This window comes from Artemia franciscana, unplaced genomic scaffold (assembly GCF_032884065.1).
Source record: "Artemia franciscana unplaced genomic scaffold, ASM3288406v1 Scaffold_289, whole genome shotgun sequence".
NCBI lineage: Eukaryota > Metazoa > Arthropoda > Branchiopoda > Anostraca > Artemiidae > Artemia > Artemia franciscana.
In genome coordinates this window covers 1050867-1069127 of record NW_027063627.1, presented here as the reverse complement: position 1 = coordinate 1069127, position 18261 = coordinate 1050867, and the positions used below count along the sequence as shown (strand labels likewise).

General features: G+C 33.5%; 1 protein-coding gene across 2 annotated transcripts in view; it reads left to right on the top strand.

Annotated features, from left to right (window-relative positions):
• The window catches only part of LOC136043058 (potassium voltage-gated channel subfamily H member 7-like), a 159682-nt gene that overhangs the window by 116420 nt on the left and 25001 nt on the right, over nt 1-18261 (top strand). For both annotated transcript variants that reach the window (XR_010621539.1, XM_065727962.1), the window contains exons 8-13: nt 4052-4245; nt 8892-9085; nt 10281-10441; nt 12595-12730; nt 16328-16451; nt 17785-17907. Coding sequence is in view for 1 of the 2 variants with exons in the window: in XM_065727962.1 (XP_065584034.1) it covers nt 4052-4245; nt 8892-9085; nt 10281-10441; nt 12595-12730; nt 16328-16451; nt 17785-17907 (932 nt within the window). In the remaining variant the exon portion in view is untranslated. The remainder of the gene's footprint in view (nt 1-4051; nt 4246-8891; nt 9086-10280; nt 10442-12594; nt 12731-16327; nt 16452-17784; nt 17908-18261) is intronic.

Below are 18261 nucleotides of genomic sequence, written 5' to 3'. Positions count from 1 at the left end.
CTCTTTACCCTAAAGTTTTTTTTAGTACTTTAAGAAAAGCTTCTTATTTTTCTAATTAAAAGAACATTGTGTTTTAGGAATCATTCTTAAATAATTGGGACAGAATTCAAAATTTAGCGTAAAGAGTGAGGTGTTGAGGAGGAGCAATCCCCTTCATATACGTAATAATTTCTGTTTATTTTAAGTTTTGACGTTGCTCCTTATTTTCAGTTGGAAAAAAACTTGTTTTTCTATTTAATTTCTGATAGTATTTTAAATAATGTCAGGAAGTCTGGCTACATCTCCGCGGAAAAATCCCTCCTCCTGACCGATTTAGTCTCTAGACCTGTGGCTCTCAAATTTCGGTACTTGTTCCCCTTTGGGGTCCATAAAATTTTTTAGGGGGTACACGGCCAGCCAACAAAAAAATAAAAAAAAACCTTTAACTATAGGACTGGCAATTTTATTTATATTTTAGGTATAGTTTACTTAGTAACTGTAACTTAGAAGGGGTATCTAAAATTTTCTGTGGATAAAATGGACTACAGTATCTAAATAAGTTTGTGAACAACTGCTCTAGACAATCCAATCCTGGTGAAAATTTACCCTGGACACTTACCCTTAACATCTCCACATATAAAATTGAATCGAAAAAGAGAAAGCAAGACATACGAAGAATCTCGTATAAGAATTTTAGCAAATTTCACCAGTTTAAAATTTCCCCTGAAAAATTTACTCCCTGAAAACATCCCTCCCCACGACAAAATGGCCTCCTGGAAAATCCCATCTGTAGACAAATTTTCCCATCACCCAAAAAATGTCCTCCCAATAAAAAATACTGCACGTAAAAAATGGTTAAATTTTGTAACTTAAAGACCTTTCCCCAGGGGCTCTGGGGGTCATGAAGTCTCCAAAGGTAAATTTATTCGGCCTTTTAACTATGCTGAATAAAATGGCTATCTCAAAATTTTGATCAGACAATTCTGAGAAAAACGGCCGTTAGAGGGGGCCTAGTTTCCCCCCAATTTTTTTGTCACATAAAGAGGGCACTAGAACTTTTAATTTCCGTTCAAATGAGCCCCCTCTTCATATTTTAGGACCACTGGGTCGAACCGATCACCCCTGGAAAAAAAAATAAACATGTATCCGTGATCTTCCTTATGCCAAAAAATACAAAATTCCACATTTTTGCAGATAGGAGCTTGAAACCTCTGCAGCAGAGTTCTCTTATACGCTGAATTTGATTGCATGATTTTCATTAAGATTCTGTGAAAATTAGGGGGTGTTTACCCTTTTGTATATTTAACTTGAATATTTAAAATCAGCATAAAAATCCAATTTTTTTACATATCAATTGGTATCAAAGTTTTGTTTTTTAGAGTTTTGGTTACTATTGAGCCGGGTCTCTCCTTATTTACAGTTCGTTACCGCAAACTGTTTGAAATTTGTAGTTTGGTGCCACAAAATGGCATAAAAAACGTTTTCCCGTGGTGCCATCCTTTTGACCGCTTAAAATAGGCACTAGAACTTATAATTTCCATAAACATTAGCCGTTTTCGGATTTCAAAGGCTACTGGTTTGATCCGATCGACCCTGGGGAAAATAAGAAGAAGAAAACACGTATCAGTGATCTTTCTTACGGAAAAAAAGAAGCAAAATCAACATCCTCTTTAACAGGCTTCACTAATGTGCTGGATTCGATAGTGTGATTTTCTTCATTGTCACTTGCGTTTTTTTAGATATTTTCCTCCTTTTCAAAAATTTGGTAAGTCTTTTCTGCCACGTAGCTTTTACAGGGCAATTTCGAAAAAAAATCTAAATAATTTTGTATATATGGAATGGAAAAAAAAAACTGATTTTATATGTAATAATGGCCATAAAAACTTCCTTTTTTGAGTTCCAGTTAATATCATCCAGAATCGCTCCTTACCTAGGAGTGGACTTAATTGAGAATTTAAGGTTCTAGTCACTTTTTAAGAAATGGCGATTGAAGGGTGACCAACCCCCTCCCACGTCCTCTTTAGCTGCCCCCTCTCCAATTCTCTAAGACAACCGATAAAATATTAGAAAAAGCCATTTTCTAAGGTTGTTAAGCTAAAACTTTCAGGGAATGTTGGGGGTGTGGGATGTTGAACTAAATGAAAATACACTAAGTACATTCACGTTGTCAAAATCGAGTGTTTGCAATATCTCACGCTTAGGTATTAAGTTGAAATTTTTAGGCACTTTGAGGGGGATATTAAACAAAATAAAAAGGCAATGTGTACATCCAAGTTGTCAATAAGGTTTATTTGCAATATCACAGAAACGTCTAAGGATATGAAGCTGGACTATTAGGAAATGTTCAGAAGATGCTGAACCAAATCAAAAGACACTACACGTATCCATATTGTCAAGAAAACTCATTTGCAATATGTCAAGTGTGACTTAAGATATTAAGTTGAAACTCCCAGGGAATGTTGAGGGGATCTTGTAATAAACAATGCGATGTTATGCGCATCCAGGTGGTCAAAAGCGTGTATCGGCAGTGTCTCAAGAATATCAAAGGCTATTAAGTTGAAGCTTTTTTTTGAATGCTTAAGGGGATGTTGAGATACATCAAAATGTACTCTTTGCATCCATGTTGTCAAAATGGCGTATATAAAACTTTGGAACGGTTAAGGGCATTTATCTGAAACTCTAGTGTTCATGTGAAAAACGCTATGTGAGGATATCTGAAATATCCCCAGAAATAAAATGGATCATCAAATGGAAACTTAAAAGGATCTTGTGCCTTATTTAAGAGTTTAGAAATAATTGCAGGGTCACCAGCCCCTTCTTTGCCCTTTTTCTTACCTACCATACCCTAAAATCTCGAGGGTAGCCGATAAGAGTTTTGAGATAGCTACTTTGCTAAATATAGTAAAAAAAAAAATTCTTATTCCGAATCATACGGGAAATTTCCCCTTCGTGGAAAACTTTTCCAGGATATTTAGCCCTCCTCCAGTGGAAAGTATCTCCCACGAAAATGTCATCCGCCAAAAAAATCCTCCTGATAGTTCCGACCCCGCTGTAAATTTTCCCAGGATGATTTCCCTGCAAAATCTAAACATATAAAATTTAGCTTAAAAAGAAACTAACAAAAATGAAAAGAATTTCATATAGGAATTCTGGTTAATTCCCCCAGTGCCAAATTTCCCTGGAAAGTTCACCCCCGGATACTTGTCTCCCCACGAAAATTCTCTCCATTGGAAATTCTCCTAGCAGAAAATCCCCCCTCTCCCAGAAAAATGCATTTATTATAATAAATACCATACGTAAGCGATGGGAAAGTCTTAGAACTTACATCCCTTCCCCCACGGGCTGTTGGCGGGGGGCACATTATGCCCAGAATGATAGTCATTGGACCTTTCAAATATGCTGAAAAATCATTATCTCAAAATTTTGATTGGATAATTTTGGGGAGAAAAGGGGCATAGGAGGGGATCCACTTGCCCTCCAACCTTTTTAGTTAGTTAAACAGTTCACTAAAACTCTTAATTTCCGTTTCTAGCATCCCTCTTCTGATATTCTAGGACCAATGGTTTGACACTATCACCACTGGAAAAAAAAAAACAAAAAACAAATAAACACGCTTCAGTGATCTTTTTTCTAAAAAAAAATAAAAATTCCAGGCTGTTTGCAGAGGGGAGCTTGAAACCTCTGGAGGAGGTTTCTCTTATAAATTGAATATGATGGCGTGACTTTCATTAGGATTCTTTGTTCCGGAAAAATCTATTAGAATTCTTAGTTTTGCAGAGTGGTACCCATCCATATTCCTGGTAAATTTTCTTTAATAAATGTCACTGGACTTATTCATAGTAGAGACATCTGCTGAAAGAAAAAGAACGATTTTTTCCTTATTTTCAACTTCCCAATTCGGATTTATCGAGATATCAGATTTGCCATAATTCAGATTTGTAAGATTTACCAAACCACCCTTGTAACTGTCTGATGCAGTTAATCAATGCAACAATGTACTCTTGAAAGATTAAAATATCAAACTCCAATATGAGAAAAGTTTCGTTCGATAATCTCGTTTTCTGTCTTCTAGGCAAAGACGACATTTTTGGTGAGCATCCTTGCAAACACACAACTATTGGAAAATCTTCATGCAATGTTCGTGCTCTAACATACTGTGATCTACATAAAATAACTCGAGATGACTTGCTTGACGTACTGGATATGTACCCTGAATTTTCTGAATCCTTTTGTAACAATCTGGAAATAACGTTTAACTTGAGAGACGTAAGTAGATATGGAGAGATCACATGACTTTTTTTTACTTCTTCTTATTCTTTTTACTGACAGCTCCAAAATGTATATTTATTCAGAAAATGTTAGTCTCTTATGTCATTTTAATTGAAATTTCACATTTTATGGCTACCTTAAAAGATGGCTTTTCGAAAATGTGAAATCAAAATCTGTGCCTTTTTATAATTAAATAAAAACAGGTTTTTTCAACTGATAGTAAGGAGCAACATTAAGACTTAAAACGAACAGGAATTATTCCGTATATGAAAGGGACTGTCCCCTCCTCAACGCCCCACTCTTTACGCTAAAGATGTTTATTGTATTAAGAAGTAGAGTGGGGAGAAAGAGTCCAACCTTAGCATAAAGATCCTGGCGTTAAGGAGGGGAACAGAATAATTTCTGTTTGTTTTAAGTTTTAATGCTGCTCCTTATTTTCAGTTGAAAAAACTTATTTTTTATTTAATTTCTGATCGTTCTTAAAATACTAATGGGAAATCTGGTGCCCCTTCATGGACCATTTCCCTCCTCCATGAACAATTCTTCCACAGAAAGATCCTCCCACGCAACCTCCCCCCCCAACCAACAGAAAAAATCCCCCCTGAATACGTTTGTATACTTCCGAATAACCAATACTACCTGTAAACAGCAGTCAAAGACAAAATATGTCAAAGCAGTCATTCGCGCTTTACTGAAAACAAGATACGTTTTAAATACTTTCACTTTTTTTACTTTAATAAATAAAGAATATTAAAATTCTGAGGAATAAATATCATTATATGTAAATTAAACTGACAATCCACGGTCATTTGTGATTTTTTTTTCTTCCTGTAAAGCGCCAATTATTTTCTGGTCTTGAGAAGGCATGGGGCTTATCAGCCCTACTCATGTTAATTTCTGCTCGTTTCGAGTTTGACTCGGCCATTTATTGTAATTACTGTTCGTTTTGAGCTTCATTTATTCATTGATAATGATTTGTAGTAGTTTAGGGCTTGGAAGATTATTTGACTTTAATTCTGCTCATCTTTGGCTTAATGGGACTCTTTACTTTTCCTTGAAAAACTTGATCTGTGGATAATTTTTTTATTAATAAATGAAACCATGAATACTGTGTTTGTGTGAGAGTCAATAAGCAAACATGCGGCTTCTAGGTGTTTATTTTGTCATTGGCGAAATCCTTTATGAAATACTGAACGATACAATCATTTCTTAACAAAAAAACTTCCGTTACAGCAATATTAACGTTTTCTGTATTTATTACTACTACTAGCGACTCTTTACCAATCAAAAAGCTGGCTTCTATTGCATCCCCCTGCTTGCTTGGGTCTTTGGCGCTCGCAAATACAGACTGACATTGCCTGCTTTTTTCTTGTTTCGTTCACCACGGTCAATAGCTTGGGATGTTAGCCATAACAGCTGTAGTCTTAAATCATATTTCCAGTTTTTTCGTTTTTATCTTTTTATTTTATATTCTTTTTTTGTAACCCATGTACACTCTTAGGTTTCAGAAATATTTTGCATAAATTTCCATGCTTCTACCTTGATTAGTTTATATTATGTATTTAGTGCAGAGGAATCAATTTACGCATACAAATAATATGCTTCTTGCACACAAACACACACTTTTTTTGTGGGCTAACTTCTTTAGCCTATAATTGCCCTACCATACTTCGACATAGGAAAACCAATAATCACATTCAAATTTATTTTAGAAGATGAGAGTGAATATCAAAGTAGGCAAAGACTGCATCAGGCAATATCAGTTTATAGAAGGAACTTTCTGCATAAAATGTAGCGTTAAAGCTAAATAAAACACAAGCAATATAAGCCTTTTCTTCTTTAAATAAATCACAGATGCAAAAGTTTCCTGTTCATAATGAGGTCCTTTTTAATTTGGATGAGTGCCTGGGAACTCTCATCCCTAGGTAAGGAGTCCTTAACTTATGGCCTTTTGACATTAGTTTTACAGGAAAGTTTCGACAATATTCTTAGAAGTATATGTGAAAAATAAATGTTCAAGCATTTCCAAGTATTTGTTTTAATTACTAAAAGAAAGAAGCAAACCTAAATAAATATTATGATAAAAGGTAAAAGAAAGGGGGTAAATATTACGGCATTGGACTTTACAATGCCTACTGGTAGGGGTGATCTCCTTTTCATGACCCTTCAGCCAGTAAGTCCAAGGAGGAGCTCGGAAACAACCATCTTGTGCTTCGCACACTCTTCCGGTTTACCTTCTCTTGGTTTCTCCAGGTACCCATTTATAACTGGGTCGACTGTGGCTAAGCCTACAGAGTCACGCCACTGACCCCTGTTTCAAACCAAATAACCAGCGACACAAGGACCTGAACCCTTGTCCTCATGGACAAAGGACTTCAGGTCTAGCGTGCTAACTGCTTGGCCTGGACAGCTTAATTATTATTATAAAAGCATATCGAAACTACTTCATAATAAAAAATTGTCGATCAGCAAAGATGGTGGTAGCCACCAAAGGCCCAACAGAAGGTATTTATGTGCACACAATATCTGCAGACATAATTTTTAGTGGAAAAAAGTATTTTTACAAATCTTGAGATATGTTTTGCAAAAAAATTCTCACTGAAATCATGAGAGATCTTTCATAAAAAACATCCTTACTGAAATATAAACCTTTTTTTTGCTGAAATGTGGAATAAATAGACGGATTGAAATTTAAATCTTTCAAAGAAGTGTATAATAGAGTGTAATTCTATACAGTTTTCATGCATTTCAGTATAGATCACAAGTCATTGGGACCTCAACGGCTTTCCTGGGGACCCCTCCATTTTTCCGGAGGAAAGAGTAGAAACTATAAAATATGTATAAAAAACAATATATTTATGTAATTCTACCACATGCTGAGTGGTGGAACCCATCTTCGAAATAGGCTAAATAGCATTAGGTGCGGTTAGAGGAAAAGCAGCAATAAGAATCAATATATACAAGCCGGTCGCGTAGGGCCCGTCTTTAAAATTATCTAAATAGTTTTTTTTTCTTAAAACTGGCATATTAACATTACTAGTCACAAAAATGATCAAAAAAGGTCACAACTTTTAGAAAGTATTCGAACTTTCATATATATATTTATATATATATATGTATATATATATATATATATATATATATATATATATATATATATATATATATATATATATATATATATATATATATATATATATATATATATATATATATATATGTGTGTGTGTGTGTGTGTGTGTGTGTGTGTAAACTTATTTATTTTATTTTTTTATTTATGTATAAGTTGTTTCTCGAAACCGGCTCGAATTTTTTTTGGAAAATTGTCATTCGGCAATTTTTGGGCCTGAAAAAACGATCTAGATATGTCACGTGTTTGAGAAAATTTGGGAAAAAAAAACTTTTGAGTTACGTCATATTTAGTAGCACATTTCAAGATCATAAATACATCATTTTTGCTTCAGGAGTGGTTCTATCATTTTTAGGGTCTATGAAGCATGGAAAATCAAAGAAGAAACATCAAACAAGTGCAGCCTTTGTGAAGAATTGTGTCTAAATTAATCACTTATCTCTTAAAAAGGAGGCTGGGTCGTTCGATTTTCAATCAAATGAGCCTTCTACTACAATTTTACCACCGCTCCTTTTGTACGAAGTTGCCGGTGAATAAATTGGTAAAGGCCACATCGTTCTTTACTTGAAGGCTCCTAAATGGGGTTAATTTGATTAGATAAATTTATTTATGCTAACACATTTAAAATGGTGTGCCTAAAAATCAATTTTACGTGTTTGGAAACAGTTTGTGAACTTAAAGTAAGGAACGACTCGGCCCAATATTGTAATCGAAACTCCAAAAACGCGATTTTGCAATAATAGATAGATAAAAAATTGGCTTTTTGTACTGATTCCAGATATACTAAAATTTCATAAGTTTAATGTGACTGATAAAATTTGTCTTATTTTCGAAAAAGAAGGAGAACACCCCCAAAAGTTCAGGGAATCTGAATGAAAGTTACACCGTCAGATTCAGAAAATCAGAGAACCCTACCGTGAAAGTTTCAAGCTCTAATTTGCAAAAACATGAATTTTTATTGCCACAAAAAGGTCACTGATGGGTGTTAATTTGTTTTTGTTTTATTGTTTTTCTCAGGGGCAATCGCATTGAACTAATGGTCCTCTAAGATCGAGAGGAGCCTCAATCGAAGGGAAATTAAATTTGCTAGTGCCCTTGTAAAGAAACCAAAAGGATTGGAGGGCAACTGGAATGTTCTCCCTCTCCATTTTCTTAATTGCTATTGAATTAATACGATGACACCTATAATTTATGTGTCAAATAGTTGTGTTATCACTATTCCAATACTGTAATTTTTTTCTCTTTTTCTCAGATATCAAAACTGCATGGTGTTAGAAAGAAATAACAGTTGTTAGGTTCATCTTTTCATTGCTTTCGCTGTGAACACCATTTTTTAATAGAGTTCCACTTAGAAGTTCTTAACAGTTCTGCTCTGTTTGCACAGCATTTCTTGGAAATTATTAACGATCACCCTGCGATCATAATTCAGTACTGAAGACACACCTACCGACAATTTCTCCGGGATACTCAAAGTCCCAGAGCGCTTTTAAAACAACTTGCTCTTATATTTTAGGAAGAAATGACAGCAGTTCATCCCCGCGTAATGAGACATAAATCCTTTTACGGTGCTTCAAGATCGAATTCTCAAGATAATGATTGTGATATTCGCAGCAAGGCGTATCGGCCACCCAGATACTGGCGAAAAATAACCGATGAATTAGAAGGTGGCTGTTCTGATGAAGAACGGAATGAAGATGAAAACAATATGTAAGCATTATTTTTTTAGTCGGAAACTTAGTAAAGAACTTCATTGATTAGGCACTCAAAATCTTTCCAATAAAAATGAATTACATTAATGTGTGAAAAAAAAGCACGTAATTGTTTCTAGCAATAGAATATTGAGGACACATCTTATAAAATAATTAAAATTCATAGCTTTCGGCACTGGGAAAGATAGCCTTACCTTAGGCCTTTGATCCGCCTTTACCATCAGAGACCCGCTGGGTATCTCAGATGCCAAGGCCAGAATAAAAAATTAAAACATGCTAGAAAGCGAGATAAAAAGATGAGGAAAAATATATAAAAGACGAAAAGCGAGAATGTACTAAGAAAATTCTCATCTAAAACACTTTTATAGTTATTTACCAAAAGTTCTGAACTCTCCTTCTAATGACTTCACATTCTTTTCAGGTGTCAGGGGCTAAAAGAGGTAAGAGGAAGTTTTTTGAGGGAGCTTAAGAGGGTGGTTGTGAGCCCCTTCTTGGAATTTTGAAGTCAACATCGAAACTAAATATAGTAGCAGTGGGAAATTTTGTCCAGAAAGATCTTATTATTCGAAAGTCATTACATGACTTAGTTTGTTGTTTGTTGTTGTATACGTAAGTATACGGCCTATAAATGGCTTTAAATACAGTCAGTCATTCATACTGTACACAAGTAGAACTCAAAATGACGTTCCAATTAAGGTGAAACAAACCAGTCAAAATTTCAGAGCTTCCAAATAATTTCTCGCAGTATAAAATTCTAGAAAAATAAAAGAATTTTTCCACACAAAAATTTGACTCCTAACTGGGGTTAACAATTGAAGTGAATTAAAACGAAAGACATTCTCTTATTTTTCTAAATTTGAAACAGATACAGCTTTTATATGTACATATATTTTCTTTCTTATTGAAAACGAGGATCAGTATCAACTTACTGTTCAGTACCCTGACGAGTCTGATGCGAAACCCTATATCATTAAATTCTTTGAATTTAAAGCACTGAACAAAATTCTGAGGTTGGACTGCTATTGAAATTTTTTCGTCATGGCAGTACTGTAACTGAGATAATAGGCGGGCTTGCTTTCTTCCTTATAATTTGTGAATTAAATTTTCCTACACCAAAGTAGTTTCTGATTAGACCAATTCTACCAAATTGCTTTTTCTTTTCTTCAAATAATAAACCCTGTTGAACTTTTCAGAGAAATCCGTGTCACGGAGTCATCAAACGCGTGTGAGCTGTCTCCAATTGCAGCAGAGAATCGACAGCTACATGAGGTTCTACAGAAAAGCCCTTCAGAAGAATTTATTCCGCAACAGAAGACACAGAGAAGACTTTCTAGGTCCAGTCAGCATAGTAAAGGTAGAAACGTGAATAGAAACTGACTTAAACTAGTCGTTGTTTTTATGCCTTATATTTGATAACTCTGATAAAATTTTGTTGACAAAAGAAAATTAATATGAAATAGTATAAAAGATTGAATTTGTTTAATTCTATAAAAATAAGAACAAGGAAAAATCATATTTTAATAACAAGAATCTGCAACTACAGGCTGATTTTCTGCTATTTTCAAACTCTCAATTGAAGTTTTCAGCTGACTAGCCTACGTTGAACAGTGCAAGCTCCAATTTTTAAAATGTCGATATTTGTCAACACGAGACTTTGAACAGTTCTACACTTACAGTTTAAAAGTAAGCGCTTCGTCGTGTTTCTCTTTTCTGTATTCATCTGTTTTATTCTTGCTGCGTATTCAATTTTTCCTATTTTGTTCTTTACTTCGTAATTTTTTTTGTTTTGTTTATGTTACTGCTGAGGAAAGTCCTCAGAAGCTACAATTTCAAAAAAAAAAATCCACTTTTTCCACGTTTTATCTTCGTTTTCCATTGTTTTCAAGCGTGTATTCAGTTTGATTTAAAAGTTTTCTTTGTTTTTTTTAACCTTTTTTGTGAATTCTCATTTTTGATTGCATAAACTGGTTCAAGATGTTTGGTGTACAAAAATGAATCGTACTTAAATCATTTGCTTCCCTGTCCTAAAGTATTTTAATACTTGATATGTGTAAGTCTGACAGCCCTAATAAAGTTTCATAAAAACTTCGCATGTTGTGCAGCTAGTGAACTATGTAAATAAGCATTGAAATTATCCTAGATTATTGCATTATACTGCATATTTTTACATATTTCATATGGTTTTTTTGTTTTCACGTCTATTTTGATACAGACTTTTCTTATGTATATTTTCCTTATTTTTCTTCTTCATTCAATTTAACAGGAAAAATATAAATTAATATGATTGAAAGCAAATCTTGCTCCACAGTTTGTTGATTTAAAGCTTTAGATATATTCATTTCTTTTAAATTATTTAATCCTGGATAAGGGTGCAGTGTTTACCTGTCATTGCTGCATTTAAAGCTAGTCCCAGGTACCTAGATAGCATTATAAAAGTTTTTTAGCTATATTTCCCTGGGATTTCTGAAGAAAGGGTTAAATTTTATCGGTTAAAATCGACTTTTTTCTTTTATCTATCATCAGCTTATGAGCATTGTAACTTGAATACAAATGTCATTTAGTCACACGGACTAGCAAGTTCTTGAGAACTTGAAACATATGCTGTTTGAGGAAAACCATTTTGAATGCAGAAACATTTATAAATGAAAATTAAAAGAACATAAAAAACTCAAGGAAAACATAATAAGTAGTGTCTTCTTTTTTTTTGAAATGTGCTTTTACTTAATATTTAAAATTTGAGCATGAAAGACGGCTCAGTAACACAAACCAATAAATTGATTTTCCTTCCAGAAATAACTGGTATTTGTTTTTGCAGGGCAAGCATAAACAACAACAGGTAAAGCAGTGGGGAATTAATCAAAGACAGTGAAATTTCTATTAACCTTATAAGAATATTTTGGCTCTATCAAATGCCGTCCTGAATTAAAATCAAGTAGTTTTTGCAACAAGTCATGGCTAATTGTAGGAAAAGCGAAGACAGATAGTCTGATATCACACATACAAATAAAATAAAACTTCCAATACAATGCGATCATTAAAAACTAAAATAATAAAAAAAATGAACAGTTCCAGAGTCATTACTTGAAGAAAAATTCAACCAGGACAACTCGTTATGTACAGGGCAAGTGGAAAAACAAAATCAAGATAAAAGTAAACAGTGTAATAGATTAATATAGACAAACTTGATAAACTGTATGAAATATTCATTCCTTATAATGAAAAGAGAACGTTTTGTTTCAATGGAAAATGATCTTTTCTTTCCTGCATTTAAAAAATGAACGTTATTGTTTCTGTCGCACTAAGCTGTACATTAGAGGATGTACATCATCCTCTTAAGCGGTACATTAATTTTATCGTATCAAATTTTCTTTTGAAAATTATCGGCCGTAGGCCAGTTATCGGCCGTTATCGGCCAGTTATCGGCTGTAGGGCTTTGCCAGTTATCTATTCTTTATTCTTATAATCTCTTTTTCTCTTTAAACCTCATATGATTAACCTTTTTTTCAGTACCTGTATCCCCGAGTGTTGAAAAGCTACTGCATTGCTCAGCCTCAAATCAAAGTGGGAACCATTCTCAAAATCCTACAGATTCAGACATTCCAAATTCTATAATTTTACAACAAAGTGTCGACGATCTTAGTCGGTAAGTTTGGAATCCTTAATTCCCGTCTCCATTTGATATTTTGGGGACAAATCGCTAGAGAAATTTGCAAAATGGAGAAATTATTGTCTCTTGAATTATGTAAATCAGTTTCTTTGCATTATCAGAGCTTTGCCCTTTGTCTGTTAAATGAAAGCTTTCACTTTTTCATTAAATGAAAGCAGAGTCTAAGGCTTGGTGGGCACTGAAGGATTTGCGATGACTCATTTTATTATAGTCAAGGCGAGTAAGGAAACTAATTCCAGGGAAAAATCTGTCGGTTGGTCGCAAGAAAGGCTGATTTTTATAGTTATACAATAAACTATTTTTCTCCTTTCCATATAAGTAATAGAAAAACAAAATTCTTATGTCTTTGTGTTAATCTTTCTTTAATTGAAGTGTTTACAATTTATCTAGCTGAATGAAACTAGAGAAACTATAATGAAATCGTATTTGTGAAGTTAAATCTGAAATCTAACATTGTTTTTTATCTGTCAGCTCAACATTTCTGAATAAATTCACTTCTTTCGGATTATAAATGCAGTCTTTCTGTTGCCTTGTTTTAAAAGAAACAAGGTAATTGATCCGCAACTATAATGAGAAGGAAACCATATTGAATCTCTTTTTATTTCACTGCTATTAATAGGGACTATGATATTTAGAAGTTCCAGAAATATCTGCTCTATTTTGTCTTTCTCTATATCCTTGTGGATTTTTATCTGGTTTTCGTTTATCATACGTACATCAAATGTAGTAGCAGAAAGCATAAAAACTATTACTTATTTTATAATTTGATCTTATCTTGGATATTTTAGTGTTAGGATTGGTAATAGCAATAAAACCAGAATAGTAGATATTGACTGTAAAACCTCTGCAGTGCATTTATGATAGTGAACTACTGGGAAAACAAAATGTCTGATATATGCCATATCTTTGGTTTGGAGACAATCCAAAAATCATTTCCATGACTTTTATTTCTGCTCAAAAGAAGTTTTTGGAATTAATAGAGCAACTGTATCAAGCGGACTTATTCTAATTTAGTGTCTACAAGACTTTTGGTCTTTCACTCAAATAAAGTGTGATTTCAACTCAAAAGAAGGGTGAATTCCAAATCTTCATCCACTGCCAGAGCTCTTTGCAGATAAGCAGTCCCTCTGATCAGCCTTCTAATACTGCTCTGAGAAGAATAGTCATTGAAGGGAGACATCCTCAACATTTTGACCAAAATCAGGGAAGTAACCTCACCAGAATAATTAAACTGTCGAAAGAAGCTCCTGAATTACTGGCTTTCATGTTGAAGGACACACAATTACTTGAGCTAGGAACAAAGATTACATTTTGTTTTACAAGAGAGAAAAATCAGCTATCTCTTTCTATTGAAGAAGAAACTTCGTATTTTGTCATGATATCTAAGGACCTTAAAGAAACGTTTGTCTTCCTGAATATTTTACAGGTGATTGGTGCCTACTGACTAACAGCTCAAAGTAAAGCTTGGAATGAGTTCTTCTGCATAAGGGAAATAAATATAATTCAGTACCATTTAATTACTCACTGGAAATGAAGAACAATATGATACCACATCTCTGGTTTCGAAGAAAATATACTATCCTTGACATCATTGGGTGATTTTGTATAGATTCAAAAAGGCTACGAATCCTCGCTGATAAGAAAAGTGGCCTTATCATAGGCCTAAATGGCTATCAAATTAGTTTCTAAACTCTGTGATTGAAAAATGTATTAAAAAATTATCAAATAGTGACACAGCAAACACAAAACAAAGGGAAAATTCAGTTTATGTTGAACTCTCATCCGTAAAAGGGGTTTCAGACCACACTTCCAAAGATCTAAGGAAAAGTAATGTTTGCACTTATTTTAGACCCAGTAAAAACATCAGTTCCCAAATTTATCAAGGTAAATACAGCTCAAGTTCACTTGCAAGGTAATTGCAAGTTCACTTGTATAACATTCGAGGCAGATAGGATGCCCTTGTAGGCTTTGGACTTTTATTCTCCTTTGCAATTTTAGTCAAATTGTTGTTCAACTAACTTTGAAGTAACTCTTTTATTAGTCTAGCAAACGTCTAAGTTTATAAATTGAATCAATTACCTTGCCTGAAGCTCATTGCAGAATGGTCCCATTTTGACTCTTGGTAGGCGTGACTTGCTAAAAGATAACAAACCGTGTATTGGTCCAATAAGAGAGGTACCCGCATACTTCCGCCGTTTGCCCAAGCCAAATTGATCAAACACTTGGAAAACTTTTGGTTCTATTACTATATTAACTCAATGACTATCTACATTGGTTCTACTGCCCTAGCAATGATGCATGGATGGATAATAGATAGACGTATCTATTAACAAATGAACTAATCTCCTTTTTATACAATCCTAATAAGGGGGAATTAATGCCAGGTTTTTCTTCTCACTCAATTGGACTGTCTGTCTTATCTTTTCTACAATTAGCCATGACTTGATGCCCAAAACTATTCAATTTTAATTCAAAAATTTACTATTCCATTTAATTCTCCTGAAAGGTGAAAACTTCGGTATTTACAGAATTCCATGCTCTTATGGCCTTTGGTAAATCGGAAGAATTTTGGTAAATCCAGAATAAATTTATGATCACTCGGATTATACTATTTTATTTAACTAAGCTAGTTTAATTTCACACAACAGAAGTATTGTCCAGCACTGCAGTGAAGCTATTGGGATTAATAAATACCAACATTTCGGTCTAGACTTGAACTGGGATTCCGTAAGTTTAAGAATAAAAGAGTCATATTTTGGTTTTCTCAAAAGAGAAGACGAAACTTTAGTTATGCCTAAAATAAACCTTAAACTCGCTTCGCAATAACATAATCAAACGCATCATCAACCATTTAGATCTTAAAGGGTCTCTGCAAGAAACGCTATATCAAAATCGGAAATCAGATTACATAGTTTTCGAACTTATTTAATTGCTGTTCTGTCTACTTCAGTAAAAAAAAAATCTCTTATTTGTCAGTTGTTCGCTAGCATTCGTCGATGTCACATTCAAACTTTTGGATTTTGTGCAAATCGCGGATATTAGTGGACGACTCGCTTTATGGTTGTTAGGTATTTGGTTTTAATTCTTGTAATTTGGGATTTTATTGAGTTTTCCTTATCGTTCAATTTTGTTTTTGTTTTTTTACTGTTCTTTTTTAATTCTGATTTCTTCACCTTGACTTTCCGCATTTGTTTTTGTTTTTTCTTCGTCTTTTTTGGTATTTTCCTTAAATATTTTTTTTTTTGTAGTTCACACTGAAGAAGAGATGTGGTTGTCCTCTCAAAATATTCACTTTCTGCGTTTTTTTTTAGTATTTTCCTTTGGGCTTAAGAAACCCCATTTTTGATCACTTCTTTTAATAGTATTTAACATTGTCAATACTTTTGGCTACTTGCTTAATACGCACCAATCTTTTATTTTGTGTGCGTGTGTGTGTTGTGTGGGTCCAAAGAAACATATTTTTCAAAATTATATTTCTTTGTTTTCCTCTATCTATCTTTGTCGTTCCCCCTTTTTTTCCTCCTTCAACTAATCTCCAAATTTTAACCAGATTACATTTGTTCTTTATTTTAGGCAATTAAAAAAGCTGGAAAAACGTATGTCTGGTGATATTCAAATGATATTAATGTTGTTACAACAGCAGCAGCAACAATCAGTGTTTTCCAAAGGTAGTCCTGGTGAAGAAAGTGACAGAACAGTAAGTAGTTCATTGATTGTGTCTTTTGAAATCTATTTGTAAAAGAAAAACTACGGTTTGAAACAGTCTTCCTTATTTCAAGTGTTATTTATTGACAAGCTCCTTCCAAAAGAAATAATGTCCCTTCTCCCCCTCAGAAGAAAAACATTTCAATACTCGTCTAACTATAATAAGATCTTTAGTCGTTGTATTTGGAGAAAATATGACTATTAGTATTGGTGAGATTCAACTATAATAGATGGCAGTACAGACTACTTTAATTTTGCTTTGGAACAATCTATTATGTACTCGATTTTGACCAGACTACTATCTAGATTGGAAGGCTCGACATTAAAAAATAGACCAGACTATCCAGATTGAAATCAGAAGGTTGATATTATTGGATTCTAAAGCAAGATCTATATTTGTTTATTTTTATAAGGATTGAAAAAATCAATCTCTAAGTAAAATGCTATCTATGAAGCTCCTATTGACAATTATTATTAAAGGAAAGAGCTGTCAAACTTAATAAGACTTAGAATTGTCTCTGTTGTATTCAATAAGTTTAATTTATCTAATAATTTATTTTACTTCGAATTAATAATATATTTGTAAAATAACTTATTTTACTTCGACAAATCTAATTATATACTTAGACTGAAATCACAAATGGACTGACATTTCGTTGAAGAACTGCTACCTAAGTGACAATGGAAATTATTTCTCACTACTTCTGAGAAACTCCTGTAGATGAAAAAAAAAACAGCTTATGTCCTTTTTCTATTTTTCTATGTATATATTTACTTAAACGCTTTACAATTTGAATCCGTGTGTAACAAAGAAAATTTCACGTATTTAGCTCTTGTCACAGCCATGCGTCAAGGACTTCGCTCTGTGCGATGATGTCTTAAACCGTGTGCGCACATAAATCGTCATTTCGTTTGACACGTTACTCATGGTATAACGTACGATAAAAATGAAATATACTACTAAATTGAAAAAATTGAAAATTTTGTCTTTAATGCATCAGATATTTGCACAAAAAAACGCATAGTGTTGATTTCTAAATGAAATCTGTTAGTCTACGAGTTTTGTTACTGTTGATCTACTGGCTTTGTTTTATGGGATTCTTACAAATATCTCCACCTAATTAATATTACAATATATGTGTCAGATAGAAAAATACGTTAAATAAAAATTACAAATGAATACAGTGTGTTTCAAATAACCATAAAAAGGTTTGGATCATGACAAGAGAGAAAACATGCAAGGAGCTTACCAAAATACATGGCGTAACTATCAATTATGAATTAGTACATGTACGGGTTTTCAATGTGTTTTTTTTTATTTTTAGGTACCCGGTACTGACTACCTTCAAACGTGTTCGTCTACTAGTCTAACTCCTTTACTGCCTCAGAAGTCAAAATCTTCTCTTAAAAATTCAGAAAGCTTAATTGCTATCCCAACTGCGAGTTCTGTAAGTATAAGTCATATATATCAGCTTTACAATGTATAATAGTTGCGTTGAAAGGTATTTGAACAATTATATTTTACGCTTATTAGATTCGATAAAAACATGCTGACAACGGTGTATTTTCAATTCGGGCACAACACAAATAGATTTGTAGCAGCTCCGAAGGTGTTGGACGCTGATAGTCCGTACAGTCGGTACAAATTACTTAAAAGAGCAGGAAAACTTATCGAAACTACAATTTTGTACATTGTCAGTCTAATTCACAACTATGATTGCTTTATGTAGTTCATTGCTTAATTCTTTTTAAACAATCATATAAAAAAATTGGGCATACCCAAAAAATACGCAATAAAAAAA